Source organism: Malaclemys terrapin, chromosome 7 (genome assembly GCF_027887155.1).
Source record: "Malaclemys terrapin pileata isolate rMalTer1 chromosome 7, rMalTer1.hap1, whole genome shotgun sequence".
NCBI lineage: Eukaryota > Metazoa > Chordata > Testudines > Emydidae > Malaclemys > Malaclemys terrapin.
In genome coordinates, this window is record NC_071511.1 from 34,082,062 (window position 1) to 34,100,464 (window position 18,403).

The 18,403-nt window shown below is 55.7% G+C and overlaps 1 protein-coding gene across 1 annotated transcript in view; it reads left to right on the forward strand.

Moving 5' to 3' along the window:
* Nucleotides 1-503: 503 nt before the first annotated feature.
* AHNAK (AHNAK nucleoprotein) overlaps nucleotides 504-18,403 on the forward strand; it is a 36,498-nt gene continuing 18,598 nt past the window's right edge. Inside the window, exons 1-4 of the mRNA XM_054033737.1 lie at nucleotides 504-653; nucleotides 15,759-15,840; nucleotides 16,558-16,708; nucleotides 18,056-18,243. Coding sequence (XP_053889712.1) covers nucleotides 16,558-16,708; nucleotides 18,056-18,243 — 339 coding nt within the window. The 5' untranslated portion in view covers nucleotides 504-653; nucleotides 15,759-15,840. The remainder of the gene's footprint in view (nucleotides 654-15,758; nucleotides 15,841-16,557; nucleotides 16,709-18,055; nucleotides 18,244-18,403) is intronic.

An 18,403-nucleotide genomic window follows, 5' to 3' on the forward strand; every position in this document is an offset into this window, starting at 1 on the left:
AGCTCAGTCTGATGGGTGCCCAGGCAGGGAGAGTCACAGCCAGGTTCTTGTTCAGCCCTCTGATCCGGGGAGGTGGAGCCCACAGGGCAGGAGGGGGTGGCACAAGTCTAACCCTCTGGGCCAGCTTGCTCTAGTTTTTCAGGGGTTCAGGCTTGGGCCCCCAGCGGGGAGGGAGGGCTTTTCTGGGGAGGTGGATGCATGTCTGGCCGTGGGAGGGGCTCTCAGCCCGGGGACCCGAGCAGGGTGCTGCTGTCCTGGGGTATGCCAATGCCAGGGCGCACCTGGGCATGGAGGGGGGGAGAGGGCTGGCCGGGGTGTGCGCCCCCGGGCACGGCCGGGATCCCAGCGCGACCCGGCTCGGCAGGGTGACTCGCTCGCTCTGCTCGAGGCTGGCTTGGCTCTTGGTCCCTCCCTCCCAGCAGCGCGGCTCTGGGAAGGGGAGAGACACACCCAGCCCGGGCTGAGTTACAAGAGCCCAGCCCTGTGCCGAGCGGCGTCCACTTCGTGCGCTCCGCCGCCGGGACAGGACCGGACCCTGCGTGCCAGGGAGCAGCCACCGCCGCCAGGAATCCGGGAGCGGGCTCGGGGCTGGGCAGTACCGGGACCCTGCCGGGCATGGCTGTACCGGGGAGCTGAGAGCCACTGACCCGCAGGTAGGGACCAGTGGCTCCGGGCGCGCTTGGCCACAGGGGACCCGCCCTTGGCACCGAACCTGGGGCCGGGCCGGCGGAACTTTCTGCCTCCTCCCGGGCTGGAGATTCGCGCCCGTCTGGTGTCCCGGGAGCTGGAGCCTTCGCTGCGCGTAGGGTGGGACCGGACCGGACCGGGTGTGGCGCTGAGAGCCCTGGGGGGGCGGGCGACAGGGGGGTAAAAGTCCCCGCAGCTGCAGGGGGCGTGTGTGTGAGGGAGGGGCTGGGTGTGTAGGGGTGTGTGAAGACTGGGGCTGTGAGGGGGCGGTATGGGGTAGGGGGGGTGTTGTATATGGGGGAATTTGCGGGGGGTTGTAGATAGGCTGTATATAGCTGGCTTTTGCATATGAGGTGTGTTTATGAGGTGTATATAGGTGGGGTTGCATCTGAGGTGTGTATAGGTGTGTGTGTGTATTGGCGGGGGCTGTATATGGGGCATGCATATGAGTGTGGGTATATGGGGTGTATGTAGGCAGGGGGATGTATATGGGGTGTATGTAGGCAGGGGCTGTATATGGGGTGTATGTAGGCAGGGGCTGTATATGGGGTGTATGTAGGCAGGGGCTGTATATGGGGTGTATGTAGGCAGGGGCTGTATATGGGGCATGCACGCAGGGGGATGTATATGGGATGTGTATAGGCAGGGTTTGTGTACAGGGTGTGTGTGTAGGTGGTGGTTGCATACAGGGCGTGTTGAAGTTTCTCTTGCTCCAGGCTCGGGCTGGGGGCAGTTTGGTAGGGGGCTGGAGCCTGCAGAGCCTGAAATCTGCTCTGGGGAGCTTTGCTGAGTGGCCATGCAGCCGTGTTGCTGGAGCTGTCCTGAGCCCCCCCTCTCCTGATGGGTGGGGACCCCTGCACTGGACCCGCTCCAGCCGCCTGTGGAATGTGGTGGTTGGAAAGAGTGACTAATTCAAACCAGGCGTCGCCAGTGGCAGGCCTGTGAGAGGCACAGGGTGTGTGTGTGCAGGGGTGGGAGAAGAACTGTGTCCTTGCTCAAGTCTGGGAGCAAAGCGCCCCCCAATCTTGTAACATGCGTCCACCCCTGGAGCGCATGGTGCCCTCTGGGGAGCTCTGAGCCTCGCGTGGCTGTGGGGTAGGGAAGCCTGCAGGGCGCTGATGAGCCCCAGGTCTGTGGTTTCCGGGCACTGTGGGGTGGGGGGGTAGCTCAGGCGCTGCGCTTAATTGTGCTCAGGGTGTGGCACCTTCTCTGCCAGTTTGGAGGCAGCAGCGCTATGTTGCCTTGGTGCAGCCTGTAGGGCCGTCACAACCCCTTTCTGGTCATTGACCCAGCCCTCGATTGAAGGGCCAGTCCCTTTGTGCCTCACTCACAGGGAGAGAAGGACCCGGGTCCCCCTCCCGTTCTGTTGCTCCGGGCCTGGCAGCTTGTTTCGGGCTCCACTCGCTACAAAAGTTTATTTGAGTGTTGTTGACACTCAAGTTTTAACTCCATGTTTCCTGTGGCAAAGGGCCCAGAATGGCTGGTAGCGGGCTCCAAGTTCAATTCATAGGGACTTGTTTTTTGTGCAGAGAGACAGTTGTATTTGGAAGTCAGGGATCAGTTTGTACTTGGGCTGGGAAACTGGAAATGAGTGGGGCCCAAAGGCCTGGAGAGATGGACAGACTGAAATGGAGGTATCAGACAGACAGAAGGACTGATGTGTGACTGTTAGATGGAGAACTCTGTGCAGGGCAGCCAGGAGTTCAGGAGTTGGTGCCGTGGTTCCTGTGGGTTGTCAGCTGGGTCGCCTAAGCACCAAGTGATAATTTGCGTTTCAGCTGTCACTCGCTATGGGGAGGACTTGTGGGGAACCCGTTCTTAGCTGGAGGTACCATTCCGTGGAGGGTGAGATTACTGGGTGGAATTCTCTGGCCTGTCCTATTGAGGTCAGATTAGATGAGCAGTATGGCCCCTGCGGGTTTGGAAATCCAGGAGTCTATAAAATGACAAGCTCTTCTTGAGGCTTTTGAAGCTTGGGGAGATGTAACTTCAGTCTTCTGAAAACTGGTGTATTTGGGAGGGGCCTACTGGATGAGAGTCAGGCTGGGAGCCAGGACTCTTGGGTTCTTTCCCCAGCTCTGGGAGGGAAGTGGGGTGTAAAGGGTTAGAGCAGGGGGCCTGGGAGCAGGACACCTGGGTTCTATTCTCAGCGTGGGAAGGGAGTTGTATCTAGTGGTTAGAGCATGTGTCTGACAGTCTGAACTCCTGGGTTCTAGTCCAAAATATATCAACTGCTCTGTTCCTCAGTTTGGCCATCATTAAAATGAGTGTGGCAGCTCTGCACTAGCTCACAAGTGGGGCTTGGTTAAGAGTCATAAAGTGCCGTTAGCCCTCTGAGTGCCAGGGGCTAGAGAGCTGTTATTTTTATTTTTATTACAGGCACTGGGGATGTTTTTCCAGAGGACACTAATTAGTATGTTGGTGCTGAGCTGGGGTCTAGGGGCACAGAAGGGACAAGCAGACAGTCCCCCACCATGGTGGTTGCTTGAGAGAAGGGGGCACTGAGAGAGGTGAAGAGAGAGCAGTGGGGCAGAGTCAGTGACAGAGAGGGGCTGTTGCAGAAAAGCTTGACTTGTGGCCTAGAGATCCCAAGGCAGTTCTCTGAGCAGCTCAGGGTCCCTCTTCCAGCCGGGTATCCCACCCCCTGTAATAGGAGCTGGACTGTTCAGTGTGGTCTTATGACACTGAGGCAGTTTGCAAAGAGTGTCAGGAGGCCTGCGAGCCGTACAGAGCTTGTGTGTGTGCGTGTGCGGGGGAAGGAGGGGCGAGGCTGTTAGAAGTTACAATATGTTTCCATGATCCCCTTGCAGCTCTTTTGTGCCTAGGCCTATTATTAGGCAATACATTTATTTACAGAGGGACTTGGGTAGCTACATGTATAATCTTGTACTTGGTGTTTGCAAGAGTCGAGGCGGCTTAGCTGTCCCTGCACCCCCTAGAAGCATGTGGCAAACTGATCGGGGCTGGGGGCAGTGTGTATTCCCCCAGCTGGCATGAGACCATCTTCTCCAGGCGAGGCCGTGGTGGTGGGGGTTGTGTGTAGAGGGAGATGTGCTAGACCGGGGTGGGCAAAATTTTTGGCCCGAGGGCCACATCTGGGTATGGAAATTGTATCACAGGCCATGAATGCTCACGAAATTGGGGTTGGGGTGCGGTAGTGTGTGTGAGGGCTCTGGCTGGAGGTGCGGGCTCTGGGGTGGGGGTGAGGGATTTGGGGTGTAGAAGGGTGCTCCAGGCTGGGATGAGGGGTTTGGAAGGAGGGAGGGGGATCAGGGCTGGGGCCGGGGTATGGGTGGGGGGGTGGGTGAGAGCTCTGGCTGGGGGTTTGGACACTGGGGTGGGGCCAGAAATGAGGAGATCAGGATGTGGGTAGGGGCTCTGGATTGGGGCAGGGTGCGGGAGAGGTGAGGGCTCCGGCTGGGGGTGCGGACTCTGGGATGGGGCTGGGGATGAGGGGCTTGGGGTGTAGAAGGGTGCTCCAGGCTGGAACTGAGGGGTTTGGAGGGTGCGAGGGGGATCAGGGCTGGGGCAGGGGGTTGGGGCATGGGAGAGGGTCAGGGATGCAGGCTTTGGGCAGCGCTTACTTCAAGCAGCTCCTGGAAGCAGCGGCCATGTCCCCCCTTCAGCTCCTACGTGGAGGCGCGACCAGGCGGCTCTGCGCGCTGCCCCGTCCGCAGGCGCTGCCTTTGCAGCTCCCATTGGCCGCAGTTCCCGGCCAGTGGGAGCTGCGGGGGCAGCGCCTGCAGATGGGGCCACGTGCGGAATCCCCTGGCTGCCCCTAAACGTAGGAGCCGGAGGGGGACATGCCACTGCTTCCAGGAGCTGTGGCACGTGCGTGCAGAGTGGCCCCCGACCCCGCTCCCCAGCTGGAGTGCAGGAGTGGGGCAAGCACCAGACCCTGCTCCCCAGCGGGAGCTCGAGGGCTGGATTAAATTGGCTGGTGGGCCAGATGTGGCCTGCGGGCCGTAGTTTGCTCACCCCTGTGCTAGACGATGGCATAGGTGCTGGAACTAGGTGGACTCCCCCTGGCTTGAAGTGGTTTCCATCATACACAGTGTTTACAGTTTGGTTTAGTGGCTCTCAGCACCCCCACTATACAAATTGTTCCAGCGCTCCTGGACGATGGACTCTTTGTTCTGAGGGCAGCGGTCTGGGTGCCCAGGCTGCTCTCTGGCGGGTAAGAAATACCAGGAAGCTGCCCAGTGGGCACAAAGGCAGCACGATATGGCATGGGACAGACTCTGGAAGCTGCCTGGCTTTCACAGCTCATGAAAATGGGGGACAGGGCTTGATGAGAAGTAATTCAGGGGCCCTTCCAAGCAGACTTACCAGTGTGAGAGATAGATGAGACATGGTGGAACACACAAGGGGGCATAGGAGGAGCCAGGTGTCCTCTCTCATCACCCCCTGCTCCCGCTCTGGTTCTGGGAACTCGGGCGTAACAGGCAGAGGCCGCAGCTCCCTTGCTGCTTCAGATTCGTATTGCACTGATCTCTCTGCGTGGGCTTGCCCCAGTGTTGTAACATGGTTAGGTAAATAGCTAGGTGCTGTGGGAAGCGCCAGCCCCAGGAGCAATTACTATGGTTTCTGCAGCACCCATAAACTCACGGGGTGTTACACAGACAAATGAAATAAAGGCCCGTTCCCTGCCCTGGAGAGCTTGCCATCAAAACGTGAGACAAGCTGCAACAAGTGAGAGCAACAAAGTGTGTGTGTATATGTGTGTATAAGGGTCTAGCCACGTTCTTATCTAGGCACCTATCACCACAGCATGGGTGTGTGTGTCAGTCTGTCTAAGTTCTTATATAAATGACTATCGCAGTAGTGTGTGTGTGTGGAGTGGGGAGCTGGCAATGGTGTTGAGGGGGGAGTGGGTTTGGAGGTGTGTGCATTTGTGGAGCCTAGTGGTGGTGGAGTGCGTAAGGATTTATAGTGTGTGTTACTAAGGATTCAGGGTGTGTGCAGGGATTTGGGGTGTGTGTGTGTGTGGAGGGTTTTGGGTGTGTGTGGGAGGGTTGGTGTGTGTGTAGGGGTTTGGGGTGTGTGTATGGGGGTGTGTGCATGGGGAGTTTGGGGTGGGGTGAGAGGTGTATCGGGGCTTGCGTGGAACCTCTTTCTCATTTGTATGCTTGGGGAACCAGTTGTGTGTTAACCCTTGGGCTGGCTCAGCGCCCTCTCCATTCCCAGCGGTCTCTGGCTCCTGCTTCCTAGGTCGGGAGGAAAGTAATCAAGAGGAAAGGGTAAGCTGAGGCCCAGCAAGGCCTTGGCCAGTAGTCACTCTCTGTGGCCAGCAGAGAGTAGGAATTCTGGATAGTGCGTCCTTCCCTGATTCCCACCCTGCCAGCTATTTAGGGTGACTCTGTCCTGCTTGCAGGCACCAGAACTGTTAGCCTGCCCCAGCAACCTGTGCTCTGGGCCCCTCTGTGAAACAAGAAGCTGGCTGCATTGGCACAGGCCTGCTGGCATGATGCACTCGATGTTTGTGCACAGGGTGGAGTCTCCCTCTGAGTCTTTCCTGCTGCCAGGGGGATCCCTTCTCTTTGGACAGCCAGTGACTGGTCTCCTGTTGTGACCCCTCCATTGTGCCCTCACTTCCCCATTCTCTTTGGATGCAGAAAAATCCACCAACACTAGGCAGAATATTCCCTGCCCCCCCAAAGAGAGAACTGCCCTTAGAGACTTACCTGTCCCTGTAGCATCTGGGCTACACTGTATTTATCCCCTCACACCCTTGCTGTTATCCCCATTGGGCAGGTGGGAATCAAGGCCCAGAGAGAGCCACTTGGCCAAGGTCCCACAGCAAGTCTGTCGTGGCACAGAGATTTGAGCCCACTTCTTCCAAGGCCCAGGCTCCGCACCCTTCTCCACTGCTCCAGCCCTACTCTCCAGAGACTTTATGAAGCCCACTATTGATTTTACATGGCAGGTACTCAGATACGAGGGTGATGGGCAGCAGAATAAAACCCACAAAGAGTGAGCTGTGTGGGGATGCCTGGATGGATGGATAGATGGAGGGGGGTAATGGATGGGATGGATGGATGGGTCACTATGGTGATAGAGAGAAAATCAGAGGGTGCCTCGTGATCCAGATGCTGATGTGGTTGGAGCCAATGTGCTGGGCTGGGTCAGTAACTGGATTTCGAAGGCAGTCATGTGACTTTCTGGTGTTATTTAACTCACCAGGGATGTGGCGCTGTTCCAAGGGCTCTGGTGAGGGCTCCTGCTCTGCCTCCCGCACAAGCCACCCCCCTTTCACTCTCGGCACTAATTGGAAAGAGCAGTGTGTCCCTGGGGAACACAGGCGCCCACTTGTTCACAGAGGCCAGTCCCAAGCCGAGAGCAAAGCGGCGCATTGTTCTCGGCCCAGTACCCCTTGCAGTCACACCCGAAGATGGATGTGTGAAATCTGCAGGGCGCTGGGCAAAGAGCACAGAAGGACTTCCGCACGCGCCACGGAGCGGCTGGGCGGGAGCGGACCTCACAATAGCCTGCCAACCTCGGTGGGCAGCAGAGCTAGAAATGTGTCACCGGTGGGCAATGGTGGGTGCTCCCACCTCTGCTTGCTGCCATATGGGGCGTGTCATCCCTGGCTCCTTCCTCGACGCCAGAACAGCTTCTTCAGCGCCCTCCAGCACCCACCTTTGCCCTTCTTGTCCTGTCTATCTCCTCATTCCTGGGCTCATTCTTTATTTTCCTTCTTGTGCCCATCTATGTTTGTGCATCGGTCTGGCTGTGCACATGTGGGTGTGTGAGCATGTGCATATCTATGTGTATGGGTGAGCACATTCATCTGTCTCTGGGTGTGTGCGCACACGTGTACATCTGTGTGTGTGCATGCGCGTACACCTCACTGTATATGTTTCTGTGCATCTGTGGGTGGGTGCATACTTCTGTCTCTGGGAGTGTGCATGCACGTACATCTGTCTGTGTGTGCACACGTGTACAGCTATGTCTGGGTTTGTATGCACGCGTCCCTCGGTCTGTGTGGGTGTGCACACATACATCTGTCTGTGCGTGTGTATGCACCTGTCTGGGGATACGTGTGTGCATGCATGTGTGTGTGCCCACATGCGCACCCCAGTGCGCGGGTGTGATGGGATGTGACCACCCTTGATGTAGCTGGAGGAACAGTCTGGGGAGGAGATGGATGGAGAATCTCCTGAGAACTGGCTGCAGGAGCCATTTATCTGTGTTTGCTGCCATGTACAATTAAGTCGGTATGAAGCAGAGCGGCTCTGCCAGAGGGAGTGGCATCCTGACCTGGGATAATGCCAGTCTCCACAGATCAAACAGACTGTGGGGGCAGGGTGTCCAAAACAGGACCCTGGGTGTCTGGGCTGGCGGTGCTGCGGGGCAGTGTTCTAGCACAGGCTGTGTTAGAGCAGCCGGCCTTGCTCACAAGAGCCTGGGAGGGTCACTGGCCACCTGCCGCCACCACAGCGCGAGTTTCCTTGCTTAGGGCAGCCATGTGGTGTCGCACCCTTGCCCTGCAGAGCCTGTAGGTTCAGTTGGCTGAGGGGCCAGCAGAGACTCAGCCTGAAGGGGCTGCATGAGAGGACGTGGGGGAGCAGGAATCTCCCCAAGTGAGTTTTTGAGCCTTTATCTTTCCCCAGCTGAGAGGCTGCAGAGTTGGAGCTACCGGGGTGGGTAGTTGGATGCTGGGTGTGTGCAGTGGCCCAGTGTTTGGTTGTTAGCTGCCTGGCACTTATGTGGATAGCCCAACATGTGTCCTGCTGCCACAGGGGTGTAGCATGGAGGCTTCTGCAGTCAAGGCTTTAGCACAAGAAGAGTGAAAACCACAGAGCCTTGTTCTAAAGGTCTCAAACTGTATAGAACATTGTTTAACAATGTGTGCGCACCATGACGGAGGGGATGCTGCCATATGTGTGTGCGCCACGACAGAGGGGATGCTGCCATGGCTTGGCACAGGAGTTCTCGGGTGCTGTGCTGGAGCAGAGGGGATGCATTTGTGGCTTGGTGCTGAACTTGGAATCTGCCTCACTCACCCTGTGAAATCTCTGCTCGGTCTCCACCGAGGCTGGCAAAGGTCACCTGTCTGATTGTGTGCTGACCATGGATTTTCCGAGATTAGCTGCCACTGCAGCCCCAGCTTCGCTCAGCAGATCTTCCCTTTGTGTCCTGAGTGGAAGTTTGGGATTGCGTCAGCCCATCGTCTCTGTGCACACAACAGTAACTGACAGTGTCCAGTGGGCCTTAGGGGATTAGTGCTCTTGCTGCCATGTGCCTTCCCCACGCTCTGTGTGTGCTAAACACCTAACTGTTTCTGGTCTGCCTCCAGTCTCAGTCCTCCCTCTCCTGGAGATGGTTTGGATGGTGATGGCAGCTGGAGCTCTGGAGGTGGCTGCCCGGGACCCTTCCTGATTGCAGATTGGAGGCTGGAGGTGCTGACCAGTGGCCTGGGCTCGTAGATTATGCCCTGGTCTGGGAGCAGAGTGCAGCTCTCCTCTTTCTTGAGGCCTGGGGATGATTATCTCAGTATGTTTGGAGCGAATTGGTGTAATGACCTGGCTATGCAGCAGGCAGGGTTTCAGCCCATGGAGGTGCTGAGGAGAGGACCTTAAGGATCACTGAAGTCTGGAGGAAACCCCCGAAGCAGGGATTACGTGGGCCTGGCAGCAGCCTCTCTTGTTTGCCATCAGCCAGCTGTGAAGCCAGCTCTTTGCACATATAACTAACCAATGCAGAGGGATCCTGTCACCCAGCTGAGAAATGCAGCTGCCTCTGGGGGAGGGTGGGGCAGCTGTCTGGGTGCGCACAGCCGTGCTGCACAGCAGCTCGGCCACAAGCTGCTCCCTCTTTCCAAACGCCTGGAGATGGGGGAGGAGTGAAGGCGGCCGTGATCTGGAGTGGAACTGGCCCTTGAGCAGACACCTGAGTGCAAGAACAGAGAAGTGATGAGGCCGGGCTGGGCTGAGTCTCGTGTGTGTGCCACTGGATGAGCACAGAGTGGGACCATGCAGTCTGCACACTCAGAGCCATCTCAGACCTAGCTCTGCAATACGGGGAGGAATAATGTCCTGGGTGGGGGGTGCCACCCATCCCAACTTGGGGCTGCCTGGGCCATCAAGTCCTGCAGGAAGGTCTCGGCTTCTTCCATGATCTGGGCTGTGATGCCACAGCAGGGATGACAGGTTAGTCTCCCTAGGCCCAGAGCTTCCTAGCTTTGCTCCCTGCCTCTGCTTCTCCCTGTTGGAATCGATACCAGGAGACACCAGGATAAGTCCCCTGCTCCTGCCTTTCAAGTTCTGTTCTGGCCACTTTAGAATCTAGAGGCGAGGAGCCCTGTGCTTCAGGCTTGTCTTTTGCCGAATGGAAGGAATCCTCAGGAACCTTCCTGGCCTTAACTGGGAGCCATCAAGAACTCCAGCTGTCCTGCTGTCTCTGTGCCTGACTGCTGGGGCAGAGACCCTTTCCCTGGGGACAAGGGATCACAATCCTTTCGCAGCCAGTTTTCTCTCTGCTTGAAGTCAGAAGCTAAAACAGACACACAGTTGCTGAAGCATTTTCCTGCCTTTAGCCTCCCCTTGCTGGAGGTTTCTCCTGTAGGATGTGTACTGTGGAGGCACCTTGGAGCCCTAGTCAGGGGCCAGGGCCACACTGTGCTATCTGCTGGACAAACACAGACCAAAAGAACGGTCCCTGCCTCCGAGAGCTCACACCCTAAGTGTAAGACAGGGGACGAGTGGTGGATGCAGACAGACCAAGAGGGGAACACAAGGAAACGGGGTGGGTCAGGGTGATAGGCAATGGTCTCAGCACCCCAGCTGCCTGGCTGCTGCCTGTCCCCGGAGGATGGGACACTGGGGGTTTCTTTGGAATCTGAACATTCACAGTCCTGGGTGGAAATAAAGACAGTCGCTTGCGAGGTTCTCCAGGGGTTGGGACTTGTGGAAGGAGGAGCTGAAATGTCTGACATGCGCACAACAGCCAAGGGAGGCAGGGTTAGGAGCTGAGCCTTTGTCACCTTTCCTGTGAGGCAGAGGGACCGCAGTATGCCCAGGTGTCTCCGCGTGGGTAGGGGAGCTGCAGCTGGAGGGACAGAGACTACCTTTGCAAAGCCCAGCAAGACTCTGGAGGGAGGTTTTGTTTCACAGCTGCTGTGCATACTGTTCGCCTAGGGGAGGAATAATGCTCTCCTCGCGGAGTATGAGTGTGCCCAGTGAAAGGCCTGTGTGCATGGCAGATGCATCTAAAAATAACGAGAGCTGAAACACGTGGTGAACCTGAGAATAACACCAGCAGCTTGGTGACTACATGGCTGGCATTGCTGTGCAGGATGCCTGCGGGGTTTCCCCTTGCCAGGCTGGAGGGGCAAGCGCTCTTGCGCTCACTGGAAACCTTCCCCTCTTGCAGCTTGGCCTTTGCTGGGTCTGAGATGGAGCTGACATGTAGTGAGTGCCCTAGTGGGAGTTGGATACTCCTCCACCACTTGTTTCATGGTGAATAGGGCTTTGAACTCTCAGGTGTTGGTGCTACAAGTATTACCATGGCCTAAGGCCTTCTCCACGCCAGGCTCCCTGGGGCAATCTCCTGTTGGCCCTGCTGGGGGCACAGGACTCCCCAACCTTTCCCCTGCCATTTTGTCTATAGCTGCCATGGGCAGGATAAGATGCCATGATGTGTAGGTGCCCTGCCCCCCAAGGGCTCCCAGTGCTTCAGCACCAGGCTTAGCGTAATGCTGGAAGATCACCCCGCAGAGCGGAGTGCAGGGGCATGGCCTACAGGGAGGGGAAGACAGCAGCTGTGGGGTGGGGCTGGGAGGTAGCGTGTGGTGGGGGAGAGAGGAGGGTTAGGCACACAGACCATTGGGGCCTTTCCTCCAGTGGGCAGAACAAGCCGGCTGTGCGATTCTTTCTCTGCTTTGATCCCAGATGGGCTGGACTTTGGGCCCTGTGCTGGCTGGCATCTGGGACTGAAAGGCCCAGGAGGGCTGTCTGAGACTTCTGGCCTCTCCCTCCATTCATAGCAGCCCTGGTGCACGCTGAGTCACTTCGGAGGCCTCCACACCCACCACACAGGCCTCTCTCCTGAGCCACCTGAGAGGAACAAACCAGTTTGTTCTCCACTTCATTGCAGTTTTCCAAATTACTGAGAAACCAAACAAGTTGAGTGTTTCCAGCCTGTGTGACCCTGTGCGACGCAGACATCGCCTCTCGGGTCCAGGCACCCTGCATGAACCTGCAGGACAGCAGAGCCACCAGGCTGCTTAGTGAGAGCCTTTCTGGGGCTCTAGAGCAGTGCTTCTCAAATAGGGTTACCATACGTCCGGATTTTCCTGGACATGTCCGGTTTTTTGGTACTCAAATCCCTGTCTGGGGGGAATTGCCAAAAAGCCGAACATGTCCGGGAAAATGCTTTGCCGGCATCCCTGTCGCCTGCTTACCTTAGAGCGGCTCTGGCGGGGGCGGCTGCTGCTGCTCCCCCCAGACACCTCAGCTCTGTGTAGCTGAAGAGCCGAGCTGCCCGAGCGCTACCGGCTTCACGGTTTGCCGGGCAGCCCCCAGACCTTCAGACCCTGCACCCCCGGCTGGGCGCTTCCCCAGTGCAGCCGGAGCCTGGGAGGGGAAGCGCCCAGCTGGGGGCGCAGGGTCTGGAGGTCTGGGGGCTGCCTGGCAAACCGTGAAGCCGGTAGTGCTCGGGCAGCTGTTTCACATGGCTGGGAGGGAGGAGGAGGGGGAATGCGGGGCGCTCAAGGGAGGGGGCGGAGTTGGAGAGGGGACTTTGGGGAAGGGGTTGGAATGGGGGCGGAGTTTGGGCGGGGCTAGGGAAGGGGCAGAGTTGGGGCGGGGCCGGGGCCCCGTGAAATGTCCTCTTTTTTAAATGTTTTAATATGGTAACCCTATCTCAAAGCTGGTCTGCTGCTTGTTCAGGGAAAGCCCCTGGCGGTCCGGGCCGGTTTGTTTACCTGCCATGTCTGCAGGTTCGGCCGATCGCGGCTCCCACTGGCCGCGGTTCGCCGTTCCAGGCCAATTGGGGTGGTGGGAAGTGGTGGCCAGCACATTCCTCGGCCCGCGCTGCTTCCTGCAGCCCCCATTGGCCTGGAGCGGTGAACCATGGCCAGTGGGAGCCACGATCGGCCGAACCTGCGGATGCGGCAGGTAAACAAACCGGCCCGGACCGCCAGGGACTTTCCCTGAACAAGCGGCGGCCCGACTTTGAGAAGCACTGCTCTAGAGCACGATCTCAACGCAGGGCTCGGGGACCAGCCAATGTGCCAGGCCTGGCCAGCCATAGTTTTTTCCTGTCACCTTTGGGCTCTGGAGGGAAGGGGGAATGGTGCAGGTGACTCCGATTTACAGCATGATCCTGAGAACAGACATTGGCTCCACGGCTCCTCCCAGAGCAGACTGGTTTGCATTTCAGCAGGGCTCCCAGACGGGGTGCTTTGCTGCGTGGTCAGAGCTCCAGTAAGATGCTTGTACCAGATCTGAGTGCCTTACAGTGCAGAGCAGCATAGTCTGTGAACAGCCATGCACTACCCTGGAGTAAGGTGCTGCCCAGCGGAAGGGTGACAGAATGGGATGATGTATAGCAATGGAGGCACAGGTGGGTGTGCACACACCTTGCCAGTGCACAGGTATGTGTGGGTGAGTGCGTGTGCACACACCATTCTTGTTACAAAGGGAGCCTGACACATAAATTGTGTGTGACCCACTAAAATTTCTTTTATTTACTATTTTCCTGCAACAAGGCTATGGATTTGCAAAGACAACCGACCTCCCCAGGTGTTTGAGATGCTGGAGGACTCACCCGGTTTGAGTTTTAAGTCGGGGAGGTGAAGCCAGTGTGGGTCTAACCTGCCTGACCACATCCCATTAACTTTTCTTTAAATTATTGTTTTAAAAATGTGTAAATGCTGGAATGGCGAGTGGTGCCACTGTTCCTCCTGCCCTTGGCTGCCCTTCTCCTGACTTGGGGAGTGCATTGAAAGTCCATCTGGACTGGAGACCTAGGGACTGGTTTGGGGAGCTGGGAGGGGCTCAGGTTTAAGCAGTTGCCTTTAGAAAGCTGTCCAGTGGCTCTGAATATTACCTGTGATGCTCCCAGACCCAGCTGGCCAGTGCCCCTGGCTGGCAAGAGTGGTGAGGCAGATAAAGGGGAGGGGCAATCAGGATTACATTTGACAATGTGTTGCACAGCTGCTGCTATTCCTTTCACTAGTGATGTTTTTGAACACTCCTTGTTCAGATCTGTGTTCTTCAGGAGCAGCTGGGGATGGTGGGTTTTGTTTTAAGCACAGATGCAGGTTAATCACCAGACAGCTCTGTGCCTTGGTGACAAAGACTGACTCCCGTTGGTGGCCATTTAGGAGTTGTGGATTTACAAGGAAACACTTTGGGCCCACTTCTCTGCAGCTTGGGCAGTTGTTTCCACCGATGCAAAGTTCTACCAGCCCTGCAGATGGCAACAGGAGACTGGTGCATCCAGCCCGTGGTATCTAGGGCTCTGAGCTGGAGAGATGCTGAGCCTTGGCCTCTCCAGCGGAGTTCACGGAGAGGGAGGAGTGCAGTGTCCCAGGGGGCTGCATGCTGGGACAGGTGGTTGGAGGCAGGACATAGTAGCGCCTAACATCATGGATCTGAGAGCAGATTCTGTGGTAGCCGATCTCCCCTCGCATTGTTATTAACGTTATTGCCTCTCTTCGGATTTTAAGCAAAACGTCTGGGCTGCCTTTGGTTTACTCAATTCCACAATCTCCTTTAGATTTGCATCTTGGCAGCTCTCCTGGTGGGAAGTCCCCACTTTAGCCTTGCATGCTCCCCAGGCAGCCCTGAGCACCAGATCTCCGGCTTCATGGTTGCTTCCATTGATTTCTGAGCTCTGCAGCAACCGCTCATAGATTTTAAAGCCAGAAGGGGCTGTGGTCTGTAGGTTGCACCCCACTCCGGGGAACATTCCCTTCATTGTATTATGCTTCTGGTTGCAATTTTGGCTCCTGAATTCAGACGCCTTTGATTCTGCAAGAGCTGACGCAGCACTGAGCGCTCAGTCCCTCACAGGCTTGGATCCCTTGTAGTGCTTCCAGCCTGGGCCCTGTGCTTGCTGGAAACGGGAAAGTTTCTTTGCCTTGCTAGCTGGGGAAGAGGAAAGGTGGGGCAGCTCGCGTGGGTGTTGCCGACAAACACCAGCCAGGCAGAATTAGAAAAGGCACAGCGCCCCCTGGTGGTGACAATCCCATGGGTAGCCAGGCCCAAGCAACCCCCCCATCCAACTTGTTACATTAGGTCTCTTTCCTAGCCCCTAGTTAACCCCTTCCTACTCAGCAAAGCCTCTGACCAAAGAGTGGTTTTGTAGACCATGGTGGTGGGGGTGTCCAGCTATTCCCATTGCTCTGATTAGGAACAATTCATTCAAAGAAACCTTTTCTTTTACTGAGCTCCTTGGTGCTGGTCATGCACCACAATCCCTGCTCCCCGCCCGGGCTCTCACGTTCTCTGACGTGCCATTCTTCACATACTGCACTCTGTGCTGGGAAGCTCTGGCTGCAGCGTGGTTCACAAATGCATGGCATGCAGGCAGGGGCTGGTCTCAGGAATTTGGGGTGAGGTTCTGTGGGCAGAGTTAAAGCCTCCAGAAAACCTTAACTTTGTATTTCCTGCCTGTCCACGTGTTGGGGTTTGTTTAAAGTTTCACCGTGATGCATATCTCCTGGCTTTGCATCTCTCCTTTTTTTTTAAAACACCTCAGTGTTCTTTTAGGGTGAAATCCATTAAAGTCAAAGGCAAAACTCCCGTTGATTTCAGTGGGGCCAGGATTTCCCTCTCAAAGTTCATTTTCACTTTATGAACATTATCAATTTTAAACAATACTATTTAGCTCTTATGTACAGCTTTTCAAATCTTTCCCCATTGAAGCAATTAAAAAACTGGCAATCAAACCTCAGTGTCTTCTATGTTGCATTGTTTTCTGTAACAGCATGGGTAGTTCAGATACCAGGATCTTTTTTTTGTTAGATCCTACAACTGTCTTACTGGGCTCATCCTAGAATGGACCAGAAAAAGCTAAATACAAACAATGATTTATTAAGAACTCTTTGAATTCTCTGCTAGGCTGGGAAGTTGATACCGAAGGTCAGCAAGTGAAGAGAGGAATTCCTGGGGCGGTTCCAGCCAGGACCAAAGTCTCAACAAGGTCAGTCAAACTGGATCTGCCCATTCATCCCTCAAACAATAAAACATGCTTGATTCGTGCTCTCTCCGCTACATCTCCCGCAATATCTGTGCTGGGTGAAATCCAGCCTGTGCAGAAGGCCAGCACGAAGCCTGTGCAAGCACTTACATCCCCATTTTCCAAGCTCTCTGCATAGGGATGACTCACCTCTGCAATTTATGCTTTGTGGTTTAGGGGCATTGAGACTGTACCCAGCCCATGTCCATCCAGACTGTCAGCCTCCAAAGCTAAACTACAGAGATAAATACAAAAGCCTGTGACTGCTCTGGTCTAGCCCCCTTGCTTTGACTCCTGGAGTTCAATGGGGGCTGCACTCCAGTAACTGAAGACAGAACTGGGCCCAAAGATTATAGCTTTGGCCTGTAAACTTTTCTGTCCATGTTGTTTTAAGAACGTAAGAACGGCCATACTGGATCAGACTAATGGTCCATCTAGTCCTGTTTCCTGTCTTCTGATAGTGGCCAATGCCAGATGCTTCAAAGGGAATGAACAGAACAGAGCAATTATCAAGTGATCCATCCCCTGTTGTCCAATCCTAGTATTTGGCAGTCAGAGGGTTAGGAACACCCAGAGCATGGGGTTGCGCCCCTGATCCTGGCTAATAGCCATTGATGGGCCTATCCTCCATAAACTTAACTCATTCTTTTTTTAACTCAGTTCTAGTTTTGTTTCATTTAGATGGAGAAGGAAGAGGAGGAAACCCGAGAGATCCTGCTCCCCAACTGGAAAGGAAGCGGCTCTCATGGAATCACCATTGACCAGACGGAAGATGGGGTCTTCGTGAAGCAGGTGGTGCAGACTTCCCCTGCTGCCAGAACTGTGAAGGAAGGTGAGTGCAGCGCACCAGCCCGGAAGCAACACGTGTTGTTGTGGGAGGGTGGTGGTGGGGTTGTGCTGGTTTATCACTTTGGGGAGAGAATGAGAATTATGGGAAATTCTGGCTCCACTTCCCTTGTTCCTTTGCAACCCTTTTATCGTAATTCTCTCTTTGCTGCTTCTGTAGCTTTAAGGCCACTGGCCTCCATGGAGATGGCTCCTCCTGCTTGGGGCTCCTTGTCCTGATTCTTTGCTGATGGAGACTCCTCTCTCCATTTTGCCCTGTCTGTTTGCCTCTTCCCTGAGGTGGGGCTTTTCCTGCCACTCAGCTTCTCTCTCCTTCCTGTGCTGTGCTGGCAGCACAGCCCACATATTATGTGCATTACGGTAGCACCTAGAAGCCCCCGTGTGCTACACAGATACACAGTGGGAGACAGGCCCTGCCCCAGTGAACTTACAGTCTAAACAGACACAGGGTTAGGGTGACCAGATAGCAAGTGTGAAAAATTGGGATGGGGTGGAGGGTAATAGGAGCCCATATAAAAAAAAAAAAAGCCCCAAATATCAGGACTGTCCCTATAAAATCGGGACATCTGGTCACCCTACACAGGGTGGAAGGGGAAACAGAGGTACCGAGGGTGGGAAGGGACTGCCCAAGGTCAGTGCCAGAGCTGGGAATAGAATCTAGGAGTCCTGGTTCCCAGTACTCGTTGCTCTAACCCACCAGACCCCACAGTCCTCCTAGAGCCAGGGATAGAACCCAGGAGTCCTGACTTCCCGCACTCCCTGCTCAAACTGACTAGATCCTACTGCCCTCCCAGAGCTGGGAATAGAAGCCAGGAGTCCTGGCTCCCAATGCCCCTTGCTCTAACCCGCTAGACCCCACTGTTCTCTCCCAGTGGTCCTGTCTAGTGCTTGGGCCTGCTCCAAGATGCTAACACTCTCCTTTCTTGCTGCAGAGCTGTCTCACTGACTCTCTATGTCTGGAGGTGGGATTCAGTCACTGATGGCTCCATGTGGTGCTGTTGGGGGTAGGGGGGAGCCCACAGAGACATGTGGTAACAGGGGTGTGTGTCTTTCCTCCAGCCACCCTGGGAATGAAACAGGGAATCAGCAATACGGGGGCAGCAAGACCTTCCAGATTAGCCCCTCTAGGTTCCTGCCAGCAGATCACAGCCATGAGCTGAGTGCTGGAAAGCATTTGGCAAAGTTGCCCCTTCTTAGGCTGCAATGCTATTGAAGAGGCTTTTGATTATTTTAATCAGCCCTGTGTGTAACTGAGCAAGCTTTGTTTATTGCTTGGGCCCTGGATTGCCAGTGCCATCAGCTTGGCTTCACTTCCTTCTCTCTGCGCCTGTAGGGGATCAGATTGTGAGCGCCACCATCTATTTCGACAACCTGCAGTCCGGAGAGGTCACGCAGCTGCTGAACAGCATGGGCCACCACACGGTGGGGCTGCGGCTGCAGCGAAAAGGGGACAAGTCTCCATTGCCGGGACAGTCATGGTCACACGATGTGTTCTCACCCAGGAGCCCAGAAGTTGTTCTGGTGAGTGAGGGAGTGATGCAAGCTCCCGGGGGAGGGAAAGCTGCCCAAGCATTCCTGCAAACTGCTCCATGTGGAGACTGGAGCAGATTTATTCCACTGCAGAACCCTGGCTGCCATCCCTTATGTCAGGAGATCCTCCAGGCCAGAGAGGGCATTGCAG